Consider the following 18,464-nt stretch of genomic DNA (forward strand, 5'->3'; position numbering starts at 1 on the left):
CGGTTCAAATTACTTGCAACTTTGGGTATTATTTATGAGATATAAAATATTCCTAAGTTGCGAGTAATTTGGACTAGAGGTAGTAATAGATTTCGAAGCATGTGGCAAAGTAACTAGATCATAGACATTTCCTTAGCACAAATTTAAGTTCAGTAACTTTACAATACTAAATAATTTTAATTTGTCACTATATGCCAATTTTCGTAATCTTGTATATTTGTTGCAGAAAATGGGTGTTGAGAACTACCATGTGATTGAGCTTGTTGGTGAAGGTTCATTTGGGAAGGTCTATAAAGGAAGGAGAAAATATACAGGCCAAGTAAAGTCTCATCTTTCGTTAGATTTTGCTATTTGATGATATGTTATTGTTTTTCATTAAGAAAGTCGGGTTTATGAATTTCAGATTGTTGCTATGAAGTTCATAATGAAAAATGGGAAGAGTGACAAAGATCTTCGGAATTTTAGGCAGGAGATTGAGGTAAAAAAGAGTATATTAGAAATAACATTTTCAATGGACTGATATATGCTGATATGTAGTGCAGCTAAAAATAGAGCTACCATTATATATATTTGAATTATAAATTTGTATGTACGTAATAGTGTAATACAAAGTATAAATCTTTATCACTTAACTAACACTGAGTGTTACATTTTTTTGTTAAAAATGCTGAACTAGTTTTCACTTTATTTCCATATAATTTATTCCATGATTCACTATTGTTTTATGAACTGCAGATCCTTAAGAAGCTAAAGCATGAAAATATCATTGAAATGCTCGACTCTTTTGAGACTGCAGAAGAATTTTGTGTAGTTTCTGAATTCGCTCAGGTTATTTTCTATCCACTTTCATAATCATTATCTTAAGGACAATAAGAAGTATGGGCATATTAGTTATATGGCATTGACATAGTTGGTGATGTGAACCGTGTAAGTTCTCAATAGTTATTATTCTAATGTACACATAATAGCGAGCATACTCCTGATTGTCTCTTATAATGTCGCAGTGTATGCTTTTACTTCAAATTTACCTTACCAATTGCCACTAAGAAGGCTCCCGCTTTTATGAGGGTAGGAGAGGCTTATGTATGCAGTTTGCTGTGTATGTTGCCAATTGATCCAAATTAGGCAACTGGCAACACATCATTTGCAGACAGATTATATTTGCCAAATTTAGTCCAATTAAATAAACAAATATATGTGATGTGCTGACTAATATATCTTGTTGTAATACAGGGTGAACTATTTCAGATTCTTGAGGATGACAAATGTTTAACTGAAGCACAAGTTCAAGCAATTGCAAAGCAGCTGGTGTTATTTCCTTTTCGCTTCTGTTATCTTAGCTTTATGAATCATATCATAAAGTCATACTATCAATTCAAAAAGCATGTACTTTTTATTGGTATTTCCACTTGAATAAGATGTCTCTAATTGTGTCTGTCCGAAAATCCAGGTGAAAGCATTGCACTACTTGCATTCCAATCGTATTATTCACAGGGACATGAAGCCACAGAATATCCTCATTTGCTCAGGCTCCACTGTTAAGGTTATATTGTCTGTAGCCTTAATAAGTTCATCCTCATTTGTCATTACCATAGAACCTTTTCTTCTCTTCAGTTCCTTTTAAATCATCTTACCCACACCTTTAGGGATGCATTTAGCCTACTTGAAGTGACACCATAAAGCTAATTTTTACCTCTAATTTTCAGCTTTGCGATTTTGGGTTTGCACGTGCCATGTCAACAAAGACTGTTGTTCTTCACTCTGTCAAAGGTCAGGCTTATCTACTGTTATTTGCCCCCTATTATATCTTTCTGCTATAATGTAGTCTGCTTTCCCAATGAAAGTTGGGTATCACTTGTAAAATTCATCTTTGAGTGGGTGCTAACTTGCTTAAGTGTTCAGAGGTTTTAGTTCCTATTTCAGTTAGTTTATTCAATGTTGTCAAGCCGTCAAGACCCTTAATATACTCTTGAACAAATCTCTGTCTTGGATCCGGTTGTTGAAAATAAAACAATGATATACGTAATACATACGATTGGTGCCCATATGTGTTAGCTGCTTCATTGTAGTGCTTTTTGCTGCTGATAATATTTGCTTATTCCTGCCTCTTTTTATAAGGTACACCATTATACATGGCTCCTGAGCTTGTTCGTGAACAACCATACAACCACTCAGTTGACTTGTGGTCTCTTGGAGTCATTTTGTATGTACCTTGATATTTGCTTGCCGTGGCTCAGTTCAAATTCAATTTTACCTAAATGGCTGCATTTCTCTAACTCAATCAAATGTAAAATTTCTTACTTGTGCATGCAATAGGTACGAGCTTTTTGTTGGCCAACCTCCATTTTATACAAATTCAATGTATACACTTATCAGACACATTGTCAAGGTATATAGGAATCAAAAAGATCATTTTTGTATCAAGGGTTCTGAAAAGGAATGCTGTTGTAATATTTAAGCTAATTTTTTTCTCTCTGCAGGACCCAGTGAAGTATCCAGAACAAATGAGCCTGGAATTTAAAAGCTTTTTAAAGGGGCTGCTTAATAAGGTTGTTTATGTCACAACTTTTGGCTCTTGTTTGGTCTTTAACTTACTAGCGTATGAGGAATTAAGCGCAGAATTCTTATTTGAAATGTTGGAATCAGGTCCAGCAACAAAGACTGTCTTGGCCTGCCATTCTTGAGCACCCGTTTATCAAAGAATCTTCTGTTGATTTTGAGGTAAGGAAGCACAGACTTTTGCTGTGTATGGATGTACTTTTGTTTGTAATGTGCAAACATCGTACAAACTCATTCCCTTGAAACTTTTCACAGGAATCTCCTGCTGTAAAGATATCAACGGGGTGTCAAGCTGCTGAGAAAGGCAAAACTTCAATGATGCCTTTGCCTGTGCACTCTAAAACTCTGACTTCTGAAAGTAAGACCTCAACCGTCTCTCCAATGTTCAATTTACTTTAAGGTGATTTATGTTCTTTGAAGAACTGTGAATGGATCGACCATAGGCTGATATTACTTCCTGTCTTCCCAATGCTTCAGGCTTTCTTTGAGATGCTCAGCCTTGCACATCCAATTTGGCTTACTCATGCATAATGCATTGCTTCATTCTTTTGTCATATTGTCCTTGAGCAGTTGAATTACCTTTTCAGAATGTGATTATGAGCCCATCTATGATTATCTACTGATGCATAAAACTGTATGGGGGTAAAATTTGATGCTAAAACTTACACTTGCACTCTTATATCAAACCTTTCACTTAATATTTCAAACTCTTGCTGAAACTTGTGAGTTATCAGGCAAATTACCATCTCAAATTGTATTCTGATTTTATCATTGGACGTCATATAGTCATATCTGTTCTAAGTTTGTAAGAGTGGCTGCAAGATTCAATTCTTTGAGATGGAGGGTAGCTACGTAGTTAGCCTTTTAACTATCTTTTCACATCTTATTTATTTCTGAATAGTTGGTTCACAAGTATTCATACTTTGTCTGATATGCTTAGATATATATTGCTACTATTAGCTCTTTCCTGATCCTCCTTTAGATATGAGATATCACCATCATTTTGTAGTTATGTTATTAGTAATAATTCATTATCATTAATCTTATAAAAGGACCATTTGTTACAGCTTAATCTTTGTCAAGATTGCATACACAATCACCATCATACTCTACTGGTTAAATTGTTTAGGGGTGTCAACAACAAGATCTTACTAGGTGGTGGTTGTCTGTTGAATTTTTGTTGTTGTTTTCTATGTCAGTTTATGTATGTCAAGAATGAACTCTGTTTCAGATTGGCAACCATTAGAGAGACTGGAAAACAATTCGTGCACAGTTGAAGGTGCAAAGATTATAGGACAAGAGGTTGAGGCACTGACACTTATTTTGGAACCGATTAAGATATTTTCTCAAGGCGCACAGACCTCTAGCAGGTAAATGATTGGTTCATTCTTTTTACTTGACTTGCAGTTGTACTGGAAATTGGATGATAATTGATAAATACTTCTTGAACCAGGATGTGATTGTTGTTTGTATTAGTATGTACGACTGTGGCTGTTACTTACTGTGTCATTGTGTTTCTTTTATGCCCATAATTCTTAGTTTCCTCTGCCTTTGACGATTGCTGTTTGATAAGCTTTAGCTGTAATAAAAGATCTCAACTAGCTTTGGGAATCAATTAGTACTATTCAGTAAGTTGGGTTTGTAATTTGTTTGCAGCTCTCTCAATATGTAGCTGAACGCATAATTTTTTGTTTACACATGTTTTACTAAGCAATATGCTTATGATTCCTTCAAAAAAAAAAAGAAAAAAAAGTAATATGCTTATGAAGTTTGAGTTTTGCAGACAGCAAGAAAATTGCAGGCTTAAGCTGCAGAATTATAACTTATTTCATGTCTAACTTTCACAGAAGGGGAGCGCTTCAGAATACAATTCAGTCGCTCAGAATTCTTTCAAATTTAGTGGCTGCTGAAGCAGTTACAGATACTTGTGTGGATGAAATAATCTTTGATCTTTTGGGGCTTACTTCTTCTCTTATGAGGGAGAAAAGTAATGACTTGTGTGATTTGATTGCTGAGGTATGTTGTCTCTTGTCAATTCTATGCAGTTCCCAAGCAAGTTTTAATTATTATTTTTAAACAGTGGAGATGTTGTTAAATAGAGAATTGCGTTGGTTATTACTAAGAGACACCTAGCTTATTGCTCTTTTAAGAAACAAAATTCCAATGTGACAAAGCTAGCTTAGGTGCGTGTTATCAAATGCAATCTCTACTACTGTATGTCATTTTCCTTCTTTGCAGACTTTGTATATCATCCGGATATTAATTGATGGTAGCGGACTCAGCTCTGATACCTCATATTTCACTCAGTGGGTTGCGCTAGTTGAGTTGCATTCACAGGTACTCCTTTTCCTAGAGGTTTTTGCACTGTTGGGCACTTTAAGCTGCAACAGTTTAGTATGTACATGTATAAGTTTTTCATATAATGTATTAGTAAGTTAGTAACTGCAGTATTTGACAACAGTCAAACAAAAATTAAGAGTTCAAAGGAACAATTATGATAGTTTATTGATCCTGACATAGATTAGGAGTACAATTGCAATTGCAAATTTGCTATAGGTCATGAAAGGTCAATTATATGTTTTCTTACTTCCTGTGATATACAGTACTATATTACAAGGGGAGTCAACTCATTATATTTTTGCTTCGTAAGATGATATTTGGTTGCTTAAGATGTGGAACCATGTGAAAGAATGACAAATTATGTGCCATATACAAATATGTTACTGCTCTAGAAAATTTTAGTGGTCATGTGTACAACTGTGCATGCTATCAATTATCACTTTCTCAGACCCGGGATTGACTTTTTAACTAGTCCAGAGTTGTTTGGTGGTGTTCCTCTATATGTCATAAATTTTTTTAGTATTTAGGCACCTTGGTTTTACTAAATATTTAACCCTTATTAAGATTTGCAATTGTACAACAGATTGTTAGCAGCTCAGAAGATTCAAGTGGCAGAGTTCTGTATGAATCCAACTCTTGCATTGCAGTCATGTTAAATCAAGTTATGTTGGCTGTCAAGGAACCTGATTTTTCTGCCCCCTTTAACATTATTGAGACACCGAAGCAAATCCTTGTCCATGCAAAAACAAGCAATTTAGTTGATTGCTTGTGTATGAGCTTAAAAACTGTAGGAACAAACCATTTGGGTTCTGATAATTTTTTAATTGCTGCTTCTGAAGGGTGTAGAGCACTTTGGTGTTTGGTAGATGCATTGGAAAATCTCTCTTTGAAGGAAAAATCTAGGGCATTTCCACTCACCTCCTTTCGCAGACATTTGTTAGTCCAAAATAACAATACGGACTGTGACAGGCTTCCAGACATTGGAACAGGCTCTGAAAAGGTTGTTGAGGCTATAGCAAAAGCATTTTTGAATTTTAAACCAGTTCGAGCTGTTATGCGCTACTGCCTTCACCAGTGTGCTGAAGAAGTCCTCTTAGCTGCTATCCAGGTTTGAAATGCCCCCAATTTTTATTTCATCCCTATATTGGAGAGTTTGTTGCTGTTTGTTAGGAATGCTGAGTAGGTTATTGCTAGGAATACAATTAGGTCTCTTATTCTAGACACTTGTTTTAGAAGAAAGGAAGAACAGCTTAGTGAAAAAGAGAGATAAGTGGAGGGCCTCATATTAAGAAAATCAGTTAGAAAAGAAAAATCTGTTAGGAGTGGAGTTAATGCAAGTATGTAAATATTATATAAGGAAGGCTGTAATAAAGTCATTGAGAATTGTATAGTGATAAACACATTGCGAGGAATTTACCCCTCGAAGAGTAAACCTTTGTAGTGAGCTAGACTATACTGATCTAACACAAGTGTTACCAAGCCTTGCTCCAGAATTCATCTTAACTTCTGCATTTCTACTAAATTGCTCCTCATTCTGTTTAATCTTCCAAAAAACCCAAAAATACTAATCTGATTTTTGTTATCAAACTGCCTCTTAGTAAAGGTTTCTCTGAATTTTTTCCTGTCAACATTCATCTGCTGTCCAGGTGTACAAGCATTAAAGGACTCAACTTTCTTTTCAGTCACATCAACAACCCCATTGACATCAAGCCAACTGCTGTTAAATGCCATAACCGCAGATTTCAATAGGCATGCTTGCTTTTGTCTTAACCATTTTTCCACCCACAACAAAGCTTTTGGGACTAATGATTTGAGCCCATGTAAGGGTTGTGGAGGAATATGTAAGATAGGCTCAATATGAACCCACGGATGTTCTATTCAAAACGTATGCTATATAGGTCAACAAGGGTCTTTTCGATGATGAGTTTGTTTCTTGGATGCAGGGTTAAAGTAGAACATCGAATATCATGTCAATAAGAATGCAAAAGAAAACCATGAAAAAGGTCTTCTTTCAGATGCCAATGATCCTACAGTTCTTAGGAATTAAAATCAGATAGTGTTTGTAAATTATAGGCTTAGGAGTCGGGATTTACTTTGATGGAATAATGCATATTATCTACTGTATCAAGAAGTTCAATAATTTACTGGCTTTCAGTTTTTGTTAATAATCTATACATATTCATATCATAACATGAGGTTTTTGTTTGTTGTAGCTGCTACTTAGGTGCTGCATACACTGTGGAATTATACCTTGTGTACTTTGTGGAATTCCAAGATCTTTTCCTGTTGAAGCTGTGATAAATGGTGGAGGAGATGACACACTTGTTTCTGACATATTCTCTATAATATCTTTATGTGGATCATATTTGAATGAAGACTCACCAACTGGTGAAGCTAATGACTTAAAGTTCAAATACACTAACCTAAATGGACTTGCTTTGCATTCATGTCTGCTGCTTGCAACAATAGCACAATCTTTTAATTCAGCTGGAAGAAACTCAGCATGTCTTATTCTAACAACTTCCTCTGAAAAACAGCAATCACGCCTTTTGTCACTTGCTCGCCTGTTTTCTTCTAGTGGAGCGATTGCCTCATTTGATCCTCATCGTGCATCGGCCATGCTAGCATTTGCATCAATTTTATCTATGGAAAGTGGAACATCTGTTGAACCTTCAGTATCTGACATTGCAATGCCTTACATCCCTTGTATTTCTGCCCTTTGTGACTACCTGAAAATGAATCACAACGATGATCTGGAGATCAGCCACACTACAACAAATTACACGCTTTCACCTTGGCATGGGTTGAGGGATGGATGTGTTGGCTTGCTCAAAACAAAATTGAGATGGGGAGGACAGTTGGCTATCAAACAATTTTGTGCCACTGGAACTCCACAATTTCTTCTGGATTTATTGTGGAAAAATCTTGTCGATTCCCAAGCAAAAGATCATTTACAGGATCTAATGGGGCTGTCTCCTGTTGGAGTTGTATGGGCTGTTTCATGTCTAAGTCACTGCCTTACATGTAGTGCTGTAATTTTTCGACAGATGATGCTGGTGAATGTACACGTCAAGGGTATTAGTGACTTGTTATCCGGTTCTCATCTGAAGCTCATTAGATCTTGGAGTGGGCCTGGTGGGGGGAACAATGGAGTGAGAGATATTATCAATGTAACGGTTGAGTTTTTGGCTTTCCCTTTCATTGCCATTGAAAATGCATTTGGTTTTCCGTCTGCCACTGCATCCATGAATAGTGGGTTTCTTCTAAATGTCAGCTCACCTGGTGCAAATGTGCATTGGGAGGATGAAGACATCACGAAAGCAATTAAGGAGAGCATGGAAAAGTATGCAGGGATTCTCTTAGAGGTTAGATTATAAGATACTCTCTCACCTATCTTTATGCAAACTTTGCAATTTTATTTGTTTAGTTAATTTAATTCAGAACTTTTATGAACTATGATAATCTCTAATAAGAGATATTTCAATCACATGTTTCATTGACCATGTATGAATATTATGATATTATCATTTACCCCAATGAGCCTGCCTTTCCTTACCTTGCATATTTTTTTATCCAGCTCGACAATTGTTTTTTTATGCATGTTATGAGTGTTAGTAGAGAGGAAAAATAAATCTATCATAAATTATATCAATGCAAGTCTATAAAGTTATTTGTTTTTTTTTCCAGTGTTTCTTTTTTAATTTACACTAGTCCTGCATTATTTCACCCTTTCTTACCTGTTTCTGTCAAGTTTGCAGACAGGGGTGCCTATTAGAATTTTGCATTGTGCTGATGTTTTGGGGATGGAGGACACCAAAAGGCCGGTTGCATTCCTTGGTAAAATGATCAAATGTGAAAAATTAGCAGTACATCTTGTAGGAAAGGGGATGCTAGAAGCTGCAAGAATGAGAAGACTGCTTGATAGTTCATGTCCTAAAGAGGTCATCCGGGATATGCTTGTGATAATGTCTGACCTAGCTCGTATGCATGTGGTCAGTTTCCTTACTGTAACTGAATACTCTTTGCATTTGCATGTTTTTCTGGAGAGTAAAATCATTATTAATTCTTTTAGTTGATGTTAATGAATTTGCATCCCAATCAGTTTTCAAAAGTTCATACTCATTTCCCATACAGCATAATAGATTCATCTATTTGAATGTATAGCGAAAAGACATGTACAAGATACCTGGTCAACAATTAAAAGTCACAGACATAGTCGTGTTTGAGGGCATGTTTTTGAGATCGGAAGAGAATTAGATAAACTTTCTATGGTCCAACTTTGGGAATTTAGGAAAATTCTGTAGTTGGCTGACAGTATGACTTACAACCATTGAACTTGATTTTATTGTGGATCGACTTTTGGAAGGTGCACTTTGACCAGGGGTCGACAATTTTTGCTTCTACAGAAACTTTGGTTGGATTAAATCAAGGTGTAATTGGGTGCTGCTTTTGCTTAAGGAATTCCATTGTGCAGTTAGGCCATTTCAATTGCTTTCCATGAGATCTTAAATACAAAAGCATGCCAGTGCGATTTGAATACAATTGTGTATGCTTTATAATTTCACAGTTGTAGATTATGATTAGATTGGCTGAATAATGTTCAGGTTGACAACTCTTTCTCTGATTACACAAGTTAATAATTATATTTGTGAAGTATCTTCTCTTTCAGGGTTTGAAGTCTTAGACATTGTCAGAGAATATAAGCACCGTGTCAGACTCAGAGGACTTGCTTCTATTTTACTGTTCTAAAGCTGAATCTTCATTATGGTGAATTTGTGCTGGTTGGATATTGAACTGCATTGCCTGCTTCAGTTATTATTTCCTTTATGCTTTGCAGGATTTTTACGAGTACATCGAGAAGGCAAATATAGTGACACGCTTAAAGGAGCTAATCGCGTCTGATGATCCTACTTTTCGTGCAAAGGCTTGCAGTGCTGTAGGAAACATGTGCCGGCATAGCTCTTACTTTTATGAATCCTTGGTAAGTTATATACAGTAACTTGCCTTTCAATTTGAGGTTTTATTGATCAAATCTTATGTTTATTGACGCTTTCTTTTTAATGTAATTATGTTTCATGATCATAATTTTATTCTTTTCCCCTGTAATTTTTCCACAAATAAATTATATGCTGACGTTTTCTTATTGCTTGATATATAGGCAAGGCATGGTATCATAAGTCTTCTCATAGATCGATGCACCGACTCAGACAAGAATACTAAGAAGTTTGCCTGTTTTGCTGTAAGATTTGTCACTTCAACATCTATATTCCGCTTCAGAATTAATTTTCTAGTCTATTAGTGAGGACTGAGGGGAGAAGAAGGGGGTGGAATGAGGAAAGGAGAGGGAAAATATAAGGCATGTGATAGATAATATGACATTTACTGATGAAATTGATCCTCTCCTTTACAAACCTCTGAAAAGGTTGAAATCTTAGTTATGTTGATGTACAATTATTTTCTTTAGTTGCACTTTAATATTTTTATGCCTGTATATCCTTGTTTCTCTTTCTCACATCCCTTCTCACAGATTGAAAATGCAGCCTTCCATAATGATTCATTATACGAAGAACTTAGGAGCTCAATCCCTCAACTGACAAATCTGCTGCTGCTACCTGAGGAAGATATCACAAAATTAAATGCTGCAGGTGCACTGGGTAATCTTGTTCGTCACTCCAACCTCCTCTGTGAAGATATCGTGTCTCATGGTGCAATTCAGGTTAGTTGCTACTTTTCATCACACTTAGATATAGCCGTGCTTGTTTAGCAGGTCTTCTGTCTGACACCAAACTGATCTGATATAAGATTGTAGTCCTTTACTCCCTTGCTATCACATATTCACGTCTAAAAAAAATTGTTGTTTGTACACTCTTTACTTTACCTTTAGTATTGGTGTTGTATTCTCGACATTTGAACATGAGTATGAATTCATAATACTTGACAATTAACATGGAAAATTCCAACTTGAAGGCATGTAGCAATGCATTTCTCATGGCTATTAATACTTCAGTCTAATATAAGCTATATGCATCACTTGTTCCATGATCATGACTTGTTTGCTTTTTATATTCGTATATGATTAAGCAGGCATTACTTAAGGTGGTCTCTGATTGCTCTAAGCTAGCCTGGAACTCTCCAAGTGCGGATGCTAATAATGAGTCTCCTTTAAAGAACGCACTCTTTGCTTTGGCAAATATGTGTGCAGACTATTCACCTAGCAGGAATATCATTTGTTTGTTGGAGTCATATCAAGAGATAGTGCAGTTTCAGAAAGCGTCTGATTCTACTATGGCAAAATATGCTAGGATCATATGTAGTAAAGCCGGTGGGGCTTAGAGCCACCTTATACGTTGTTCATAGTGCCTTGTTTGGTGTCCAATAATCTTGTAAAATGAAAATGTGTTTTAATTGCGACTTGGGAGGTCGATTTTCTTGTTTGTAAGTTGCATAGAACTTTACTCAGCTTGTCATGGTCTACTGGTCTGAGTTCTAACTGGTGACCTCAAGGTCACAAAATCAACTCCACTATAAGAGAATTCTCCTGTTCTCGGGCAAGCGATCCTCAATGCAACCCCTACTCCCAAGAGTCTAGTCTTCAACTAATTTGGAGTGTTCGATCAATCGATCCTGGCTATAGATCCCTGGCCAAGGGTCATTGTTTTAACATCCTCATAATAAGACCATCCAATATCTCTTAGTACCAACTAATCAGACATGAATCTGCTCTTTATTACATTTTTACTAGTTCAATCTTTAAATATATTGCCAAGGCTTCAACTATATTTGAATTTCTACTTATAAGTCCAAGTGCCAAGGATCATGTTACAGTGGACTTTGAAGTCAATTTTGATAAAAAAAAAAAAATTGGGGTTTTTCTAAGCTATGCCCCTAAGGTAGTTGATTTTTAAGGTGTACTCATGTTTTTTCAAGTTTCTAAGCCGTGCCCTTCAACTTCTTATCAATACTAAAATGTACCCTTTATTAGTTATTTAAAACTTAATTGAGAGTGGTATTTTGTGGCTTTAATTTTCGTTATTAGGGTTGTTGTGGTTAAGATTTCTTTCTCGTATCATTTCCTTACCTTTTATCATCTTTTTATTAAATTTATTGTTAACTTTAGATGACGTGGAAGTCCCAAGGAGGGTACTATTCATTAACGGTAGTGAGTTGAGGGGCACAACTTAGAAATTTGAAAAAGCATGGGTACATGTTAGAAACTCGACTACCTTAGGGGCATAGCTTAGAAAAACCCAAAAAAAAATTTAAAATGTAATAATGGACAAGTTAAAAAATAAAAACAAATAAAAAAAACATAAGTTATACTGATTATATACAAACAAATTGAAAAAAAAAAAGTAAATTAATTGAGTCTAAAGCAATTAAATTTACACATTAAGCTCTTGGAAAAAAAAAAGAGAAAAAAAAAAAAAAAAAGAAAAGAGTTCCGCAATAAGCTAATTAACAATTTCTAAATATGACTAGCTAAAATAAGTTGAACCTAACTAACTATTTTGTTCATTTGTCTCACTTCATTATATTAATTTGCTTTATGTGTTGTCTTTTACTAAAATAGAGGATGTTTTGTTTATGAGTTTGATAAATTTATATGATATACTACTTCCGTTAATGGTTATCTACAAGTATACAACTTTTGAATATTTTATATCTCACAGATAATATTCTAAAGTTGCAAATATACTCTATATGAAGCATAATATATCAAATTCAGAATTTCTAATTTGAAAATCTAAATTTGATTGATGTAATATTTAAAGAATAGAATCAAGGTTGAAATATTAATCATGGGATATAACAATATTCTTGTATAAGGAGACATCTTAATTCCTAAACCACATGCAATTAACAGCATCATTATTAGCACAATGAAGCCAAACAAACAATCAATTAACATAGTAGAATTTCCCAAAGAAGTGCACTAAAATTCCTCCAACTTGTCTGAAATTACCATATTCTTAGCCACCAAAACCTCAAGTCAATTCGGCAACTGTGAGAAAGAATAAAAATAACGTAATCTTTGCCCATGCAATTATGCAATTACATAACGACCCACGTAGGGATGGCAATGAGTCGGGTCCGGGTCTGGGTCTAGTCCACTGAGACCCGGACCCGGAATTTAGAGGTGGATCTAGATCCGACCCAGACCTATTGGGTCTTAAAAAATCAAACCCAGACCTATCGGGTCTTTAAAAATCAAACCCAGATCCATCGGGTCTAAAACAAGTCTAAAACGGGTCCAGCTATAATTTTTTATAATCTTTTATACATATTATAAAGTTATAATTATACTACTACTTGATATAATAAAAGATGTATAAAAAAAACTTGTTTATATTTTTGATACACAAATAATTTGTTCATTAAAAAGTAAAGACAAAGTATGAAAAAAAAAAAACTAAATAGTACGGAGTATATTACTAATTAAATATATCTAATTAAGTGATTCATTTTAATAATAGTATATCTGATCATTCTTCCGTGTTTTTTCAAGTGTTACACTTTTCATTTCCGGTCGTGTTTTTTTTAAGTGTTACACTTCTTTTTTTTGGCAAAAAGGTACATTAAAATATTATATCACTCTCCTCTTATGGTCCCCACCCAAACCTACGACTACTTTTTATTATATCTTTCCTCTCACATTCATTACTTTTCAATAAACTATTAACACCACTATCTTTCTTTTACAATTTTTTAATACTCTAAATACCCCACTTACCTCTTATTTTATTTAAGTCAATTAAATTGCCTAAAAATATATGCCGGTCAAACTGTAACACATAAAAAACACGGAGGGAGTATATATTTATTATTTATAAAAAGGATAAAAAAAAAAGGTCCATGTGTCGAATCTGGGTCCAAAAAGTGTAGACCCAGACACAGACCCGATCCATTAAACTTAGACTTAGACCCAGACCCATCAGGCTAAAATTTAAGGACCTAGACCCTAAAATATGGGTCGGGTACAACCAAATTTGGGTCGGGTTCAGGACCTATTGCCATCCCTAGACCCACCCATGATGAAAATTGATTTTAGCACACTCCTATATGAGAATGAGCATAGAAAATTGTGTTCTCACATAGAAGTGTGCCAAAATCAATTATAGTATACCAAAATCATTTCTCACTCATCATGTACTTGTTTGATACATGCGGTCTCCCAAACGCTTGTCCAAGTTCTAGTCCGGTGCAAGTACGATTCGTTTTTTTTTAAGATGAGGTTTGTTTTTGAACACCTTTAACCAATTTCATACATACACGATACAACCACTCCAAAAAATTTAGAAGCAAATATGGAGTAAGAAACTTCTAAAACTCACGAGTATTGTCTTTACACAACACACAAGGGAAACCAAACCAAAATAATATCACATAACTTTCTCTTTGTCTATCAAAGTCGTCTTCCGAACAAATTAAGCTTCACACTAATATAACTATATAAGTACGGAGTATATTCTAATATACACCCTCATTTTTCAAGTGTTCGACTTATATGGTAAACTCTAACTTTCAAGAGGAAAAATTGATGGGAATAATCCCATTTTTTGAGCGTCGGATATTAATAATCCCACCTTTGGGATTCTTTTTAATAATCCCACATTTGATGTCACTCCGCTCAAAATAGTCCCAGGTGACCAGTAACCGGTTGAAGAGGTAAATTTTTTTTTTTATTATTAAGCTTATTTTACATGTTCACAATTTGATTTGTCCAAAATAAATAAATAAAAAATACAAACAAACAAAAACAACACCAGCACCTAAGCTGCACCATAGCCGCCACCACCCAGACTGTGGAACCACCAACCCACCTAGAAACCGACCGAGTTCCCACCGCCCCAGAAACTGACCGAGTTCCCACCGCCCCAGAAACTGACCGAGTTCCCACCCCAGCCAAACCATCCCCAAAACCACCTTCGAAAACCAAATCTAAAACCACCTTCGAAAAATTAAAAACCCACCAAATTGGCCTGAATCAAGGTCGGGGGAGGAAGGCATGGTGGGGATGGGGGACAAGGAAGATAGGCACGCCAAGAATGGGGGACAGGGAAGGTCGGAGCGACCTCAAAAGGGACGGGGGACGTGGAGGGCTGGGATCGGGGGACGGGGAAGGTTGAAATGGGGGACGAGGAGGGGCTGGGATCGGGGGACGGGGAAGCTCACTTGCGACGGCCGACTGGTCCGAGGGGGTTGGTGACAGGGTAAAGTCGTATCCCCTTATAAAAAATAATTACCTAAATCACTAACTAAGGTAGATAGGGAAGTAGGGTCGATCTCCACAGGGAAACAAGTCTTTTTATTCCTAATTAATTATTATAATCTAAATTATTTAAGTAACCAATATTTATAATTAAGCAAGAAACTAAACTACAAAGAATAAGAGTAGGGAGAAAACAATATATGAAAGGATCTAGGGCATAGGTTCACCAATAAATAATACTCCAGGGTAAAACATAATAATCAATCATTGACATTGCATAAATAACATGATTAACAGGCTCTCGCAATTTATTAATCAACATAGATCTAACAGGCTCTCGCAATTTACTAGATCTAAGTTCTTATTGAAAATAGCCTTTAATATCAAATTAACATCTGCTCGATTCATCAATTTAATATTGCTATACTTTTACAAGCCGCAATTGTAAAACATTAAAACAATCCAATAAGAAATTATCATGCAATACCAATAATCAATAATAGTCAATCATCAATGCATCAATTAACCAGATTGTAAAGGGCTTTCGCTACGTATTACAATCACACAATTAATTTATCGGTATTAAATCTCATCTCTCGAATCTCGACTTAACCATTTATAAATTAACCTGCCTATTGAAACTAGACCTAAACATCAATTCTCATCTCTCGCATCTTGAATCAATATTGTCAAACTCATGCATAAAAGATAGGCCTAATCTAGTCACAGAGCATTAAATCAATCAATAGGAAATTAATCTAGCATTGATAATCAACAACAATAATTTACCCCTTCATATTATTTATTAGATCCCCATAAACCCTAGAAATTAAACTACTCACACATATTAAAAACTAAACTAATCAAAGTAATAAAATAAATCATGATGAAAGGAATAAAATAAATAACTAAGATTAAGGAAAGAGAAATCGTTACCAAAATAAATCTGGAATTAATGAAAGAATTAAGAACAAAGGTTTAGAGAGAGATTAAGAGAAAGAAAACTTAGTAGAGAGAGAAAGTCTAAGAGAGAAGATTAAGAGAAGAAAAAGAGGTAGAAGTCGTCCTAAAATCGTATTACGGAGGAATATTTATACTCCGTACAAAAATCCTAAACTAAAACAAATTAAAACGACGCTAATCATCTCCTAAATATACACACGCCCGATCGGGCGCCCCTTTTTTTTATCTCTAATAGCAATCTCGCGCCCGGCCGGGCGCGTCACTGGGCGCTTCTCCCGCCCGGCCGGGCGCGCCTCTGGGCGCCAGCCATTTTGGCCGGGCGGATCATTTGGGCCACTATTTGGACTTCGATTGAGCTCCAATTCTTCGGGTCAATCTGGGTTTCCTCTTTGGGTCTTGAATACTCGGTCCAAATGCCCCGATATCACCTATACCTAGCCCTTAATCACCGGTTCGATGGCTCTAACCGGCCCTGGGCTATAAAGTCTGGTCGTGCTTCTCCAACGCTCGTGATTGCTCCAAAATATCTCGGGAAAATACTCAAAAAGCATAAATCCCTGCAAAAGTCAACCAAATCTACGAAAACACTGGAAAACACCAATTAGTAATAAAAGTGGCTCTAAAGAGCCAAAAACACTACTAATTACGACCAAGGGACGGGGGTAAAATACTATATAAAATAGACACATCAAACTCCCCCAAGCCAAACCTTTGCTTGTCCCTAAGCAAAGATCTCATCAATGAATCAATAAATACACTTCACCCCAAAAAGTAAAAATCAAGCACAAACGATCCAGGGTAAATCAAATAAACATGCTTCAGAGTCAACCAATCAAATCCCTCTAATTACCAATCTTCCCTAACAATTGTCAAACAGAGCAAACCACAAGAGCATATAGAATTCAAGACTAGTGCTCACGCACTCAACTCTCATTTTTGTGGCGAGTAAAAGATGTACTCGATCGCTCTCCATCCAACCCCTTAAATGTGAACAATGCCCTCCCAACTCACACTCTCGTGTGTATAAAACAATGAACGCTCAATCCTACTAGTCGACTCGAAATATGCCAAATCATAACTTGCATTGATAAACAACACTTTCACATTCATAAAATTCTATGCACAAAGGTCAGAAGGTCTTTAAAGCTTGTAATGTAAGGCTAGGGTAAAGGGTAGGATAAATTTGGGAATAAGTGAGAGAAAAGCTATGCTTAAAGGAGCCATATCCTAATAAAACCCATGATCAAAAATAACTAATGATCAACATCTCCTACATAACCAACTCTAACATCAACCAAATAAACTCCAATCACAATAAATAATCCCAACTCTTACAATTTCACTCATAAGATATAATAATGGAGTAATTGAGTGAATAAACAAACTTATTTTTCAACTTGAATTTTTTCAATTGAGGCTCAATTTTTTTCCTTTTGATCAACCTCCAAATAGAACATTTGAACATTTTTTTTTCCTTCCGAAGTTCACTTATTTTTCACATTTTTTTTTCTTTGAACTTCCCTTTATTTTTTTCATAATATCATGCTTTATTTTTTTTCAAGAAAATATAACTCTCATACTCATCAAAAATAAACATGAATAACAACAAAACAACTTCTCAAATCTCACCTAAATTGTGCAAATAATAAGCACACTACAAACTCCCTCACCTCACTCACTAATAGCTCCCCCAAGCCAAGCTTGGGACTAGTAACCAATGGGGCAAAATAGGCTTGTAATATGGCTAATAAACAACAAAAAGTCAAGGCAACAACATGGGTAGCAAGAAGGGAACAAATGTATCTACAATATCTGGAGGCTACCTAAAAGAACAAATGCCTTCGTCCTCCACAATGTGCATAATAATGAATCATATAAATATTACTAATAGTTGCAAACCAATACTCAAATTCATTGACATACGAGGAATTATGGAACTATCACACATTACCTAACCAAATCAACTAGTCAAGCACTATATTCACAAGTAGTTGGACAAAATTGACGCATGTAAAGGTTTCAAGGCAATCAAACATCAAATCATGATCAACTAATCCACAATGCTTATCATCAAATACCAGGAATCAAAACAATTTTTCTCAAGTAAGGGGCACAGGGAAGCATGATTTACAACTCATTGGAACGTATTTTTGGATTTTTTTATTTTTCAATTTTTTTTTTGTATTTTTCATATATAAAGAAAGCAATAAAACTAACCTAAGAAAACACACCAAAAATAAAAGAAAAGAGAAAAAGAAAAATACCAAACCAAAATCTCCCCCAAGCCAGAATCAGACAATGTCCTCATTGGCTCGGAAACTAGCCCAGCATAGCTAGTCCTCATCATCCTCGTCCATCGAGCCGAAGCCCGCACCTCCACTGCCACCTGCAC

General features: G+C 35.6%; 1 protein-coding gene across 1 annotated transcript; it reads left to right on the forward strand.

Annotated features, from left to right (window-relative positions):
* Nucleotides 1-229: 229 nt before the first annotated feature.
* LOC145622108 (serine/threonine-protein kinase TIO-like) lies at nucleotides 230-11,232 on the forward strand. Its single transcript, XM_081676386.1, has 23 exons — nucleotides 230-319; nucleotides 404-478; nucleotides 736-828; nucleotides 1,234-1,308; nucleotides 1,451-1,543; nucleotides 1,707-1,770; nucleotides 2,119-2,203; nucleotides 2,317-2,389; nucleotides 2,481-2,549; nucleotides 2,647-2,754; nucleotides 2,833-2,917; nucleotides 3,147-3,193; nucleotides 3,294-3,364; nucleotides 3,759-3,929; nucleotides 4,407-4,575; nucleotides 4,798-4,896; nucleotides 5,483-6,007; nucleotides 7,113-8,264; nucleotides 8,658-8,891; nucleotides 9,737-9,880; nucleotides 10,058-10,138; nucleotides 10,427-10,615; nucleotides 10,984-11,232. The coding sequence occupies exons 1-23, from the start codon at nucleotides 230-232 to the stop codon at nucleotides 11,230-11,232; spliced, it is 4,041 nt and encodes a 1,346-aa protein (XP_081532512.1).
* Nucleotides 11,233-18,464: the final 7,232 nt, after the last annotated feature.

Source organism: Chenopodium album, chromosome 3, assembly GCF_948465745.1.
Source record: "Chenopodium album chromosome 3, dcCheAlbu1.1, whole genome shotgun sequence".
NCBI classification, from domain to species: Eukaryota; Viridiplantae; Streptophyta; class Magnoliopsida; order Caryophyllales; family Amaranthaceae; genus Chenopodium; species Chenopodium album.